Below are 13143 nucleotides of genomic sequence, written 5' to 3'. Positions count from 1 at the left end.
AGAAAAAAAATTTTTATTACTTGGTATTTTATTGATGACAATAAAGTTGGAATATGATAATAAAAGCAGTCACTTATTTTAAATACACATATTAGAATTTATTAAGTGTCATTCTCGAATTTGGTCACCAGTGAAGATATTTGAAAGGTAAACTATGTAACTATCACCCAAAACAGTTTTTTATTCTTTTAGAAATTTCCTTCAGAGACATTTACAGATTACAATAAAATATATCTTATTACTTTATAGCAATTACCATATTACTGATCTCAAAAGGTATATCACTCAGCTTATTCATTAAGCTTAACCCCAAAAGATTTTTGGCTATTTGCAAAAATCAAAGAAGTGCTGGAGGAATGAGTTCCCTATATATGTCTAGCAATGGTAACATAATTAGAGTAGCCATGCACGTGAGAAAGATAACCCTTTTGAATGGGACAGTGTACATACAGATGTGTAATTGCTACTGCTTCTTTAAAAATAAAATGATACAGTTGAACCTTAAACCTCCACACTAAGCTTTCAGTGAGTATTTGATAGGTTGACCTTTGGTTTCTGTAACACCTCTGAGCTTTAAATCTTTTATGTTGTATATTTGTGTTTCTTCAGATGTAATTTCGTGTCGCTTCTCTCCCAACTAGACTGTGATATACCAGGGTCGTCATGTATGTTGTCTAATTTACAGTTCAGTCCCCAGCACCTGGCGAAGACCAGATCCAGATATCCATTCATGTTTTATTTAACTGAATTTTTTAGAGGAAAAATGAAGTCATGAGAATCATCTATATTTGCAGGAGCCCTCTTTAGGGAGTGGTCATTCCTTAATTCCACAAAGTTTTCTTTGCCTCATTTCTAAAATACCTAAATTCTGGATCACAGTGTGACATTGTGGGCCTCCTGCTTTGCACAAACAGTGCAGTTTAAGGTTCTTGCTTGGTAGCTAGATGTCTGCCAAAATGTGTTTCCTACTATTAATAGAACTAAATATCCTTTCCAATTTTTATGAATTTGTATATAATTTGTTGTCTTGAGGTAGGTGGTGGGCTAATTTGAGTGTGCAGTAAATAATCTGAACATTGGAAGCATCCATACAGTAGAATCATTTTCAGTATATTCTTTAATGGTTGTCCATTTTTTAAAAAATCACATCATTGTAGTGGTTGAAGAAGTATTGTCCTAGTGCATGTATGATCCAGGAGGCTATAAGTTGCTGTTGGTGGTTTCATTGTTCCAGTGTGCAGATTTGAATGGACGATTAAAGTGACATCTTGGCGTTCTCACTAGTAGTCCACCGGTTTTCATGGTGTCAGGCCTGTTTGTATGTTTGGGTGGGTAATAGTTTTAGTTTGTTTTGGTAATAGTTTTAAATCGCTCAATTGTAACTGTGGAAATAAGTGTACAAATATAAAATACATGATAGAAATGTTCTTTTTTGATCATGGTTATTTGGAGTTAAGTTAACTTAACTCTAGTTAACTAGAGTTTGAAATATTTAATTTGGAATAAATCAAGCCCTAGACATTCTGATTTTTTTAAAAAAATCATTTTGAGAGACTTTAATTCTCAACGTACCTTTTATCACTTTATCAGATTTTCCTAACTTTAAACTTGTACCTAGTTGGTGAATTTTAGATAGTAGATATCCTTTACCCTTTATCTTCATAATCAGGTTTTACTAGCTTTGATAATTTTGTTCTTTTCAAATAGCATAGATTTCACATATATTTTGGTAGGTACTTCTTTTATCTCGGAGCATATGTAATTCTCCATTTCCTTTGTTATTCAGAATTTTGCATTATTCTCTAAAGTTTTATTAGTAACATGCTTACATGTGAATGAAGCAGTCTTCGAAGTTTAAAAGTGAACAGTCATCCCAATTACTTGCCTGCCTGGTAGCTATTTTCAAAGCTGGCCTATCTCAGTTTTTACTTTTTCTGGTTAGGAAAGCAATGCTAGTCACCAACACAAATATTTAAAGGCATTTTAAGTTAATTTTACTTGTTATATATAGCTCAAATTTTCCATCATTAAATATTATAAGCTTTAATCATATATGTCTTTTGAGACATATATTTATTTCAATCTTTGAAGCGAGTTTTATATCTACGTAAGAATTTTACCATATGGGAATCCCAGTTACCTCCTTAAAAGTATAAGAAAATACGTTCTGTTAAACATGTTTGTTTTTAAATCTATTATAAAAAGAGGTGTATTCATTTCTTAAGCTTTGGATTTGTACCGTTTCCTGGAATAGTCTGTGTTAATAGCAATAATAGGATATTAGTGTTCTAAAACTGGCTCGTGAAAATAATATTATTTTTTAATGGAAATCATTTAACAAATACACAGTATCCATTGAGGTTGTACAGAAAAGAGTTACTTTAAAAAAAATTTTTTAATAAATTTATTTATTTTATTTTTGGCTGCGTTGGGTCTTCGTTGCTGCGCAAGGGCTTTCTCTAGTTGCAGCGAGCGGGGGCTACTCTTCATTGCAGTGCGCGGGCTTCTCGTTGCGGTGGCTTCTCTTGTTGCGGAGCACGGGCTCTAGGTGTGCAGGCTTCAGTAGTTGTGGCGCACAAGCTTGGTTGCTCTGAGGCATGTGGGATCTTCCCAGACGAGGGCTCAAACCCGTGTCCCCTTCATTGGCAGGTGGATTCTTAACCACTGCCCCACCAGGGAAGTCCCCAGAGTTATGTTTTTTAAAGTGATAACATTCTCTTCTGTTTTGCTAAGGAACTTTCCTTGAATTCACATTTCATATTAACATTAGCATTTCTATTCTGGGCATTTGTTGAGTTTCTAGTGCTTTTGCTTTACAGTTTTCTCTTAGCCCATTCAGTACTTTTATTTAACTTATTCTTTTCAAGCTTTTCTTTGTTTTCATAATGAATATTTGTGGGATTCTTATATTTTAGCCATTTCCAAGAGTGCCATTTTAATAATTTTATTAGTAATATTTAAGATATTATCGTTCCAAGATACAGGCCTAAGTAGCATCATGACATTTTAGAGATGGAAAGGGCCCATGAGGTTAACGTGGTGAAGTACCATACCATTAGAATATTTCATAGTTGTATACACTTTGTTGGCAGCATATTGATGTCTGATGATCCTTGCCCACTAGGACAGGGCTTAATTCAGTCAGTATAATTACCAATGTAAGGGGTAAAACCTTTTGGAACAAGATGGGATCTAAGTAAGTCTTTGAAAGTGTCAGCATAAAGGAAGTAGTCTTTTGTTGTTTTTATTTTTCCCAGGTACAAAGAAGAAAGAAGTGGGGGAATTTTCAAGGAGGATTCTTCTTAATAATTTTACTAGTTTGAGAGGAAGCAGAATATAGACATTTTTTTTCTTCTAGTTTTTATTTACTGTCACCTTTTTTTCACAAACCAAAAATTGGGGTAGCAAATACCAGTTGCTTTAAATGTTTTACCGTAATCTTTCTTTTTATAGGGAATTGACTCTCTTTTGGAGTAAACTGCAAAGAAGAATCGATCCTTCTATAGACACTTTTTTGGAGCGCTGTCGTCAGTTTGGTGTCATAGCTAAAACACAGCAGCATTTATTTTGCCTGATTAGAGTTATACAAACTGAAGTGAGTAATTTATGCTTTTTATGCTGATTGTTGTGGAGGGAAGAAATGAGTGGGGAGATAACTTCTCAGGCAACTCCTTTTAAATAAGGGAAAATGAGAAATAATGGGGTTTAATAAGGTTATGGAATGGGACATATCTAGCTGTTTCTACAGACTTACTTCCTAGGAATCTACAGTTTTTTTTCATGGGAAATAGTGATTGACTTGACAGACCACTGGAGGAAGGAAAGATTATGTTTCTTGGTTGTCACCTCAACCACCCTATATCTGCTTTTCCTAGAACAGCGTTCTATATTTTATACAGGCATGTTTGTTTGCAAATTAACATAATAATTATAAAGAAAGAAAGTAAAATTGTATTTTTCAGCTCCTTGAGGATAGAGTGATAGATTCTCTAGGTTTTGGAGTAACAGAACAGTTCCAGAATCGACTGTACACAAATTATAAACTTCTGTGCAAATTAGGAAACAAGTTAGGTTTTTTTCGTTTTTTGTTTTTCTTAAAGAAATAAATATTTCCTAAAATGAAATGAAGTGCCTTGTTTTTTTAGTTCAGTCCCATAAATGTATGCTAAGACTGCCAGTCTGGAGATTTGAGATGATTCTTATGCTATGTTCTGTTTCTGTTTTGTTTTTAATACCTACTCATGACTGAGGTCTCTATATACCCATATCTGTAATGGTTTATGTGTATGTTTTATGGGTTACATCTTTGACAACATCCAGGGATTGTTTATACTAAAGTCAAGGCACAGTTGTATCTTTGATACCTCACATCTCCTTTAATGTAACCTTCCATATCCTATACTTTATTTGAAATACGTGTATCTAGTCTTCTCCAGTGAAGATAGGAAAAGGTAAAAGTTGTCAGAAGCAAATTCATGGTCAGATAAGCTAGGTGATAATTATTTCTAATCACTGCGAATGAAGTTGTGTCTCCTATCTCAGAGAGAACATGTTCAAGTAATTACAAAACTTGCCTTGTTTAAAAAAAATTAGTGGTACAACTGGCCTTTACAAAGTTGTGTTCTTTTTTTTTTCCCATCTTTAAGGGAAGTATGAGTTTTCTGTTGCTGCATAACAGATTACCACAACTTAGCACTTCAGTTAACACCCATTTATTAGCTCACAGTTTTGTAGGGCAGAAGTCCAGCACAGTGTGGCACGGTTCACTGCTCAGTATCACAAGGCTGAAATTGAGGTGTTGGCCAGGCTGAGTTTTTATCTGGAGGCTCTGTGGAAAATCCACTTTTAAGCTCATTTTTATTGTTGACAGAATTCAGTTCCTTTCAGTTGTAGGGCTGAAGTCCTCATTTTCTTGCTGGCTGTCAGCCACGGTCTGTTTTCAGCTCCTAGAAGCCACCCTCATGCCATGCCTTCATTTTCAATCCAGCAAAGGCACTAGGAATTCTTCAAATCTGACCTCCTCTACTTCTGACTTCCAGATCTAGATTTAAAGGGCTTGAGTGATTAGGTCAGGTCTAGGTAATCCACTTGTCTTAAGATCAGTGGATTTGAGGCTTTAATTACATCTGCAAAGTCCCTTTTGCCATGTAACGTAACGTAATTATAGGAATGATATTTATAGGTTCTGCTTATACTCAAAGCAAGGAGATTATACAAAAGTGAAGGTCAGTGGGGGTCATCTTAGATTTCTGTTTACCTCAAGGAACCACAAAAAATGGGAAAGCTGCTAGAGGATTAGGGAAGATGGGCTTCTGACACAGACCAAGGAATTTGCTGTCCATTTGTATAACCAGAACCCATTTCTTTTTCATCTCAGTCTAGGACATTTTCCACTGTAATCCTTGTTTATATTTGTCCTGAAGGGTAGGAAAGATCTGGACTGGTAGGTGGAAGGGGAGTGAGTGTGGAATTCTTTTCAAATTGAGAGACTTACCTCTAGCTTTTTAAAAGAGAGGTGATCTAACCTGTATCAGTTGGGATCTAATTCTACTGTGAATGGTAGATATCCCACAGTGATAGTGGTGTAAAGAAGAAAGAAGTTTCTCCCTCTCCTATACAGGTAGATAACCCAGGTAGACAGGCCAGGGTTGCTCTCATGGCTCCACATATCAGAAACCCAGGTTCCTTTTATCTGCTGTTAACACTTAGCTTCCATCTCATATTCCAATCCCAGCTATAACGTCTCCATTCCAGATAGCAAGAAGTGGAGTGGAGAGCAAACCACACTACAACACACCTTTTCCCCCACTCCTTGCAACACACACACACACACACTCACATCTGGCTGCAGGGGAGAGCTAGGAGATAAGTTGATTATTTGATTATTCCAGGTGACTTTGTAACCAGATAAAACCAGGTGTTCTGTTTTTATAAAAGAAGAGGTGAAACGATATTAGCACAACTAGCAACCAGTCACATAGCCCTTGGGAAGGAAAAGGTTAATGATGCTGAAAAGCTTTTGTGGGCGTTGGGTCTCTTGTGGAAGGAGGGCCTTGTAATAGAACTTCCTTATTTTCTGGGCTTCAGTTTTCTATAAACAAAGAGCTTAAACCAAATGATCAATTAAAAGTGCTCAGAGTTGTTAAATTTTGATTCTGTGACTTGAGAAAGTCATATTGGAAGGGATGACTTTAGAGAATCTAGGGTCTCTCTCAAGATTTTAAAAATAGTATGACAAGAAAGGATGTGGATGTGGTTATATTTGAAGTAGAAGGCATAGGAAGAGGGATAATCTTGAAGCCAGTTTATTTGGCCTTAGGGCCCTTCTTGGTGGAACACATAAGTAGTACTGTTTGGCAAAACATGACGTTGTTTAGTTTAATCCCTTCTCTTTAGTAATAAAGAAGCTGAAAATTAGAGATGCGTGACTTTTAAGGATCTAGACCATGGGTATCTTGACAAATGGCATAATGTGATGTAAGGTTATCATTTGTAAGTCAGAGCACAGAGGACTTGGAGAAAGTCTGTTAAGTTTTAAAATCATAGGTTCTCAACAAGTTACTTAACCCCCTTGGAAGACTGTGAGATAAAGAGCAAAGAATGTCTTTTCTTTCTTAAACAGCCTAATCTAGTTGAAATGGTAAAATTTTGTGAAATCATTAAGAACACTTTTCAAAAAAAAAAAATAACTACCATTATACATTCTGAACAGATATACCAAGAAGTTACTTGTTAAAGGAGTGATGAATAAATTAGAATTAGGATATGGAATGTGAAGCTGAATTTTGAAGAAACTGATAGATATGGATAATTTGATAAGTTTTAAACCAGGAAGCTGAAGAAGTGCCTTGGCATATTGTATCAAGGGCACATGGGATATAGCCAAGTCAATTAACTTTGGAGTTGGTATAGAGTGTAAAGTGGTTAAGACTCAGACACTGGGAAAACATGCTTTAAGTTTAAATTCTTGCTCCTCTGCTCACTAGCTGGTGACATTGGGCAACTAATTTTCTGAGCCTTGGTTTCTTCATCTATAAAATGAGGAGGATGTATGCAAAAAGTTTATTTAGAATAGTGCCTAGGATGTAGTAAGGAGTCTGTAAATTGATGGCAATTATTTCTTTGTGTTCTCAACACTTAGAATGGTGCCCAACGAGAATAATTGCTTAGCAAATTGATGTTTGAACAGTGGAATTTATCCTCAAATATTTTACATGGGGTTCTGTTGAATATTTACTATGTGCCAACATTGTAATACTCATTTTGTGTTACCTTATTTCATTTTTATAACAACATTAGGAGGAAAATCCAGTACTGCCACTATAATTATCATTGTACAGATGAGGAAACTGAGGCTTAGAGGAGTTAAAAACTTCTCACTGTAGTGAAGCTGGGGTTCAAAGTCAGTCAAAGTCATACTCAAAATTCTGTGCTCTTAAGTACCGTATTTTAAGCCACTCTGCCATAAGATCCTGCTTTTCTTGGTTTATATTATTTTCACGCACCCTTTCAGCCTCTCACATGAAAGAATCATCTTAAATGCACTTGCCTTTTATCATATACGACCAGATCTTTTTTGTGATTTTTGACTGATTTCTGAGAACCTGCTGCTATAGAGAAATTTTCTGTTGTTTTTCCATGGGAAACTGAGATTTCAGTACACCTGTAACTATAGAGTATTAATTCTTTTAGGAGGAAATGGAAAGGATCATTTATTCTAAGCCTTGAGGTTTGAAAACACCCAATTGTTCATGACATATGAGTTTTTTAAATTGAATTCAATCTTAGACTCACTTTTATACATGTGTTTCCTCTTGCACCCATTTATTTAAGCCCTATCCTTCCTGCCCAGCTTGAGACAATTCTTTTTTGAATCCTTGAGTGACCTTATTTATCCTGAGCTCCTTTGAATTTATGTGCCTTTAATACATTTTGCACACAGATAAATTCCTTGAGGGTTAAGGACTGCTTTAATATGCAGTGCCTTATAAAGTTGGATACTCTATAAATGTACATTGTTGTTGTTCATGGTTGTAACATCTAATCCAGTCCTTTGCATGTTGAAAGAAGGAGGATCTAAATGTAACTTGCAGGAAGAAAGATTTAAGATAAAATTTAAGAACTTTACGTTTTAAGAAGTAATTGTGTGTGTGTGTGTGTGTGTGTGTGTGTGTGTGTGTATCTTATCAGTGAAAGTTATGTAATGTTTCCAAACTGGGAAAAAAAACCTTTTCTTCCCTATTTTTCTTAACAGGCACAAGATGCTGGTCTTGGGGTGTCGATTTTACTATGTGTCAGAGCTCTTCAACTCAGATCAAGTGAGGATGAAGAAATGAAGGCATCAGTTTGTAAAACAATTGCTTGTCTTTTACCAGAAGATTTAGAAGTCAGACGAGCCTGTCAGCTTACAGAATTCTTAATTGAACCCAGTTTGGATGGATTTAATATGTTGGAAGAACTGTATTCCCAGCCAGATCAAAAATTTGATGAAGAAAATGCACCAGTTCCGAATTCTCTCCGATGTGAGCTTTTACTAGCTTTAAAAGCCCACTGGCCTTTTGATCCTGAATTTTGGGACTGGAAAACTTTAAAACGACACTGCCACCAACTTCTAGGACAAGAAGCCTCAGATTCTGATGATGACCTAAGTGGCTATGAACTGTCTATTAATGACACAGATGTTTTAGAGTCATTTCTTAGTGATTACGAGGAAAGTAAAGAAGATAAACAATATAGAAGAAGAGATTTGACAGATCAGCATAAGGAGAAAAGAGACAAAAAACCCATTGGTTCTTCTGAAAGATACCAGAGATGGCTTCAGTATAAATTTTTCTGTTTGTTATGTAAGCGGGAATGTATAGAGGCCAGGATTCTTCATCATTCTAAGATGCATATGGAAGATGGAATTTACACCTGTCCGGTTTGTATTAAAAAATTCAAGAGAAAAGAAATATTTGTTCCTCATGTGATGGAACATGTTAAAATGCCACCAAGCAGAAGGGACCGCTCTAGAAAGAAATTACTGTTGAAAGGCTCTCAAAAGGGAGTTTGTCCCAAGAGCCCTTCTGCAGCCCTGGAGCAAGGTCAGTCATTGAATGAACAAGCCAAAGGAGAGTCACATGAATATGTTACATTCAGCAAATTAGAAGATTGCCACCTGCAAGACAGAGATTTGTACCCATGTCCTGGCACAGACTGTTCCCGTGTGTTTAAGCAGTTTAAATACTTAAGTGTGCATCTTAAAGCTGAACACCAAAATAACGATGAAAATGCCAAGCACTACTTAGATATGAAAAATAGAAGAGAGAAGTGTACTTACTGTCGACGACATTTCATGTCTGCTTTTCACCTGCGAGAGCATGAACAAGTGCATTGTGGTCCTCAGCCTTATATGTGTGTATCTATAGATTGCTATGCTAGGTTTGGATCAGTGAATGAACTGCTTAACCATAAACAAAAACATGATGATCTGCGTTATAAATGTGAATTAAATGGCTGTAATATTGTTTTCAGTGACTTGGGACAGCTTTACCACCATGAAGCACAACACTTTAGGGATGCATCTTACACATGCAACTTTGTTGGCTGTAAAAAGTTCTATTATTCCAAAATTGAATACCAGAATCACCTCTCAATGCATAATGTTGAAAGTTCAAATGGAGCTGTGAAGAAATCAGTGAAACTTGAGCCTGCAGCAGGGGAAAAGCAAGATTGTATTGATCAGCCCCATCTACTTGACCAAGCTGATAAATCACATTTACCAGAGGATCTTCTTTTCTGTGCAGGATCAGCTAGTTCTCAAATAGAAACTGCAGAAAATCTGAAAGAAAACAGTGACAGTAATTCTAGTGATCAATTAAGTCATAGCTCTTCAGCTTCCATGAATGAAGAGTTAATTGACACACTGGATCACTCTGAAACCATGCAGGATATATTATTGTCTCACGAGAAAGTCTTTGTGCCCTCCGGTTTAAAAGAAAAATGTTCCAATGTGGCAGTTTGTTTTGATGGGACTAAGTTTACCTGTGGTTTTGATGGCTGTGGTTCCACGTACAAAAACGCAAGAGGCATGCAGAAGCATCTAAGGAAGGTTCATCCATACCATTTCAAACCCAAAAAGGTAAAGACAAAAGATCTCTTTCCCTGTTTGGGTAATGAACATAATCCAACAACTGAAAAGTTTGATACAGAACCTAAACCTAGCTCAGACACAAACAGTGACTCCCCAGATGAAGGTCTAGATCACAATATTCATACTAAATGTAAACGAGAACATCAGGGTTATTCCTCAGAAGCCTCCATTTGTGCTTCTAAAAGGCCATGTACAGAGGATACCATGTTGGAACTTCTGTTACGCTTGAAGCATTTAAGCTTGAAAAACTCAATAACACATGGATCTTTCTCAGGGTCATTGCAGGGGTACCCATCCAGTGGTGCTAAGTCTCTTCAAGCGGTGTCACCTACAATCTCAGACCTTAATTTTCAGAATCAAGATGAAAATATGCCAAGTCAGTACCTGGCACAGCTGGCAGCCAAGCCTTTTTTCTGTGAGCTTCAAGGATGCAAATATGAATTTGTGACCAGAGAGGCTTTGTTAATGCATTATCTTAAAAAACATAATTATTCAAAAGAAAAAGTCCTTCAGCTAACCATGTTTCAACATCGGTATTCCCCGTTCCAGTGTCATATCTGCCAAAGGTCATTTACGAGAAAAACACACCTTAGGATTCATTATAAAAATAAACATCAAATTGGCAGCGACAGAGTAACTCAAAAACTGTTAGATAATGAAAAATGTGATCATGAAGGCCCATGCTCAGTAGACAGGTTGAAAGGTGATTGTTCCGTGGAACTTGGAGGTGATCCCAACAGTAACTCTCAGAAGCCACACTGTCATTCTAAAAAGGATGAATGCAGTTCAGAAACAGATTTGGAGTCATCCTGCGAAGAAACAGAAAGTAAAACATCTGATATTTCATCACCAATAAGTAGCCATAGAGAAGAAGGAGAAGGAAGAGAGGGGAGAGGTAGCAGGAGAACTGTTGCTAAAGGAAATCTCTGCTATATTTTGAATAAATACCACAAACCATTCCATTGTATCCATAAAACTTGCAACTCCTCATTCACTAATCTAAAAGGCTTGATTCGCCATTACAGGACTGTACATCAATACAACAAAGAACAGTTATGTTTAGAGAAAGACAAAGCGAGAACCAAAAGGGAACTTGTCAAATGCAAAAAGATATTTGCTTGCAAATATAAGGAATGTAACAAACGTTTCCTGTGTTCCAAAGCTCTTGCTAAGCACTGTAGTGACTCTCATAACCTAGACCACATTGAAGAGCCGAAAGTGCTTTCTGAAGCTGAGTCAGTGGCCAGGTTTTCCTGTAACCAGCCTCAGTGCCCTGCTGTTTTTTATACATTCAGCAAGTTGAAGCACCACTTGATGGAACAGCATAATATTGAAGGAGAAATACATTCAGATTATGAAATTCATTGTGATCTTAATGGCTGTGGCCAGATTTTCACCCATCGCAGTAATTATTCTCAACATGTGTATTATCGACATAAGGACTATTATGATGATCTGTTTAGAAGCCAGAAAGTGGCAAATGAAAGGCTACTAAGGAGTGAAAAGGTGTGTCAAACAACTCACACTCAGGGGCATGAACATCAGACTACGAGGAGATCGTTTAATGCTAAGGCTAAAAAATGTGGCTTAATCAAAGAAAAGAAAGCTCCGATTAGTTTTAAAACAAGAGCTGAAGCCCTCCATATGTGTGTGGAGCATTCTGAGCACACGCAGTACCCTTGCATGGTTCAAGGATGCTTATCTGTGGTAAAGTTGGAGAGCAGCATAGTGAGGCATTACAAACGTACCCATCAGATGAGTAGTGCCTATTTAGAGCAACAGATGGAAAATCTTGTCGTTTGTGTTAAGTACGGTACCAAAATTAAGGAGGAGCCCCCTTCTGAAGCAGAGCCCTGTATAAAGAAAGAAGAAGATAGAAGCTGTGAATCAGAGCTCACAAAGCACAGCCATTCCCCAGGTGACAGTAGCATACCTGTCCAGACCGCCGATTCCCTTTATCCAGGTGAAAGGGATGGAGGTCAGAAAGGATGTACAGAAAGCAACCCAGTTTTTGATGCAGATACTCTGCTCTACAGAGGAACTTTGAAATGTAACCATAGTCCAGAAACCACTTCTTTGGAACAGTGTAATACAGTTCAGCCTCCTCCTTGTAAAATAGAAAATTCCATTCCTAATCCTGATGGGACTGAAAGTGGGACTTATTTCACAAGTTTCCAGCTGCCTTTACCAAGGATCAAAGACTCAGAAACCGGGCAGCAAAGTTCAGGGCAAGAAAACACTGTAAAAAATTCAACCCATGTCCCAAAAGAGAATTTTAGGAAGCATCCACATCCCAGGTCATTTGATTTGAAGACTTACAAACCTATGGGATTTGAATCTTCATTTCTGAAATTTATTCAGGAAAGTGAAGAGAAAGAAGATGATTTTGATGATTGGGAGCCTTCAGAGCACTTACCATTAAGTAATTCTTCACAACCCAGTAATGACTTAACAGGGAGTGTTATGGCAAATAATATGGTGAATGACAATGACCCTGAAGTTGACATACCTCATTCTTCCAGTGACTCTGCAATTCATGAGAACCTGACTGCAATCCCACCTTTAATAGTAGCTGAGACGACAACAGTTCCTCCCTTGGAAAACCTGAGGGTTGTATTGGACAAAGCATTAACAGACTGTGGAGAACTTGCCTTAAAACAGCTTCATTATCTTCGGCCAGTGGTTGTCCTTGAAAGATCTAAGTTTTCCACACCAATTTTAGAGTTGTTTCCAACAAAAAAGACAGATGAGCTTTGTGTAGGAAGTTCCTAAATAGCAATTTTGTTTTAGAAACAGACTGGCTCCAACACTGCAACATGGGGACAATTGCCAACTCGAACAAAGGCTGAGAACCAGCCACACCATTGTTTAGGGTAGAATAGGCTGTGTATTTACATGAATGTATAATATCTATGTCAGCAGTATTGGCTGAGTCCATTAGCTCTCCAGTTGGTTTATTGATTGGGGTTTTTTTTGTTTGTTTATTAAAAAAAAATGGAACTGTATTCTTG

General features: G+C 37.0%; 1 protein-coding gene across 4 annotated transcripts in view; it reads left to right on the top strand.

Moving 5' to 3' along the window:
- RLF (RLF zinc finger) overlaps positions 1–13137 on the top strand; it is a 78026-nt gene extending 64889 nt beyond the window's left edge. For 2 of the 4 annotated variants that reach the window (XR_014243326.1, XM_082387589.1), the window contains one exon: positions 8255–8391. Coding sequence is in view for 3 of the 4 variants with exons in the window: in XM_082387589.1 (XP_082243715.1) it covers positions 8255–8336 (82 nt within the window). In the remaining variant the exon portion in view is untranslated. Of the gene's footprint in view, positions 1–3453; positions 3596–8254 lie in introns of those variants that run through there. The other 2 variants (XM_082387588.1, XM_082387590.1) reach the window with 2 other exon arrangements.
- Positions 13138–13143: the final 6 nt, after the last annotated feature.

Source organism: Balaenoptera borealis (assembly GCF_965194805.1).
Source record: "Balaenoptera borealis genome assembly, chromosome: 1".
Lineage (NCBI taxonomy): Eukaryota > Metazoa > Chordata > Mammalia > Artiodactyla > Balaenopteridae > Balaenoptera > Balaenoptera borealis.
This window is presented reverse-complemented; position numbering and strand designations above follow the sequence as displayed.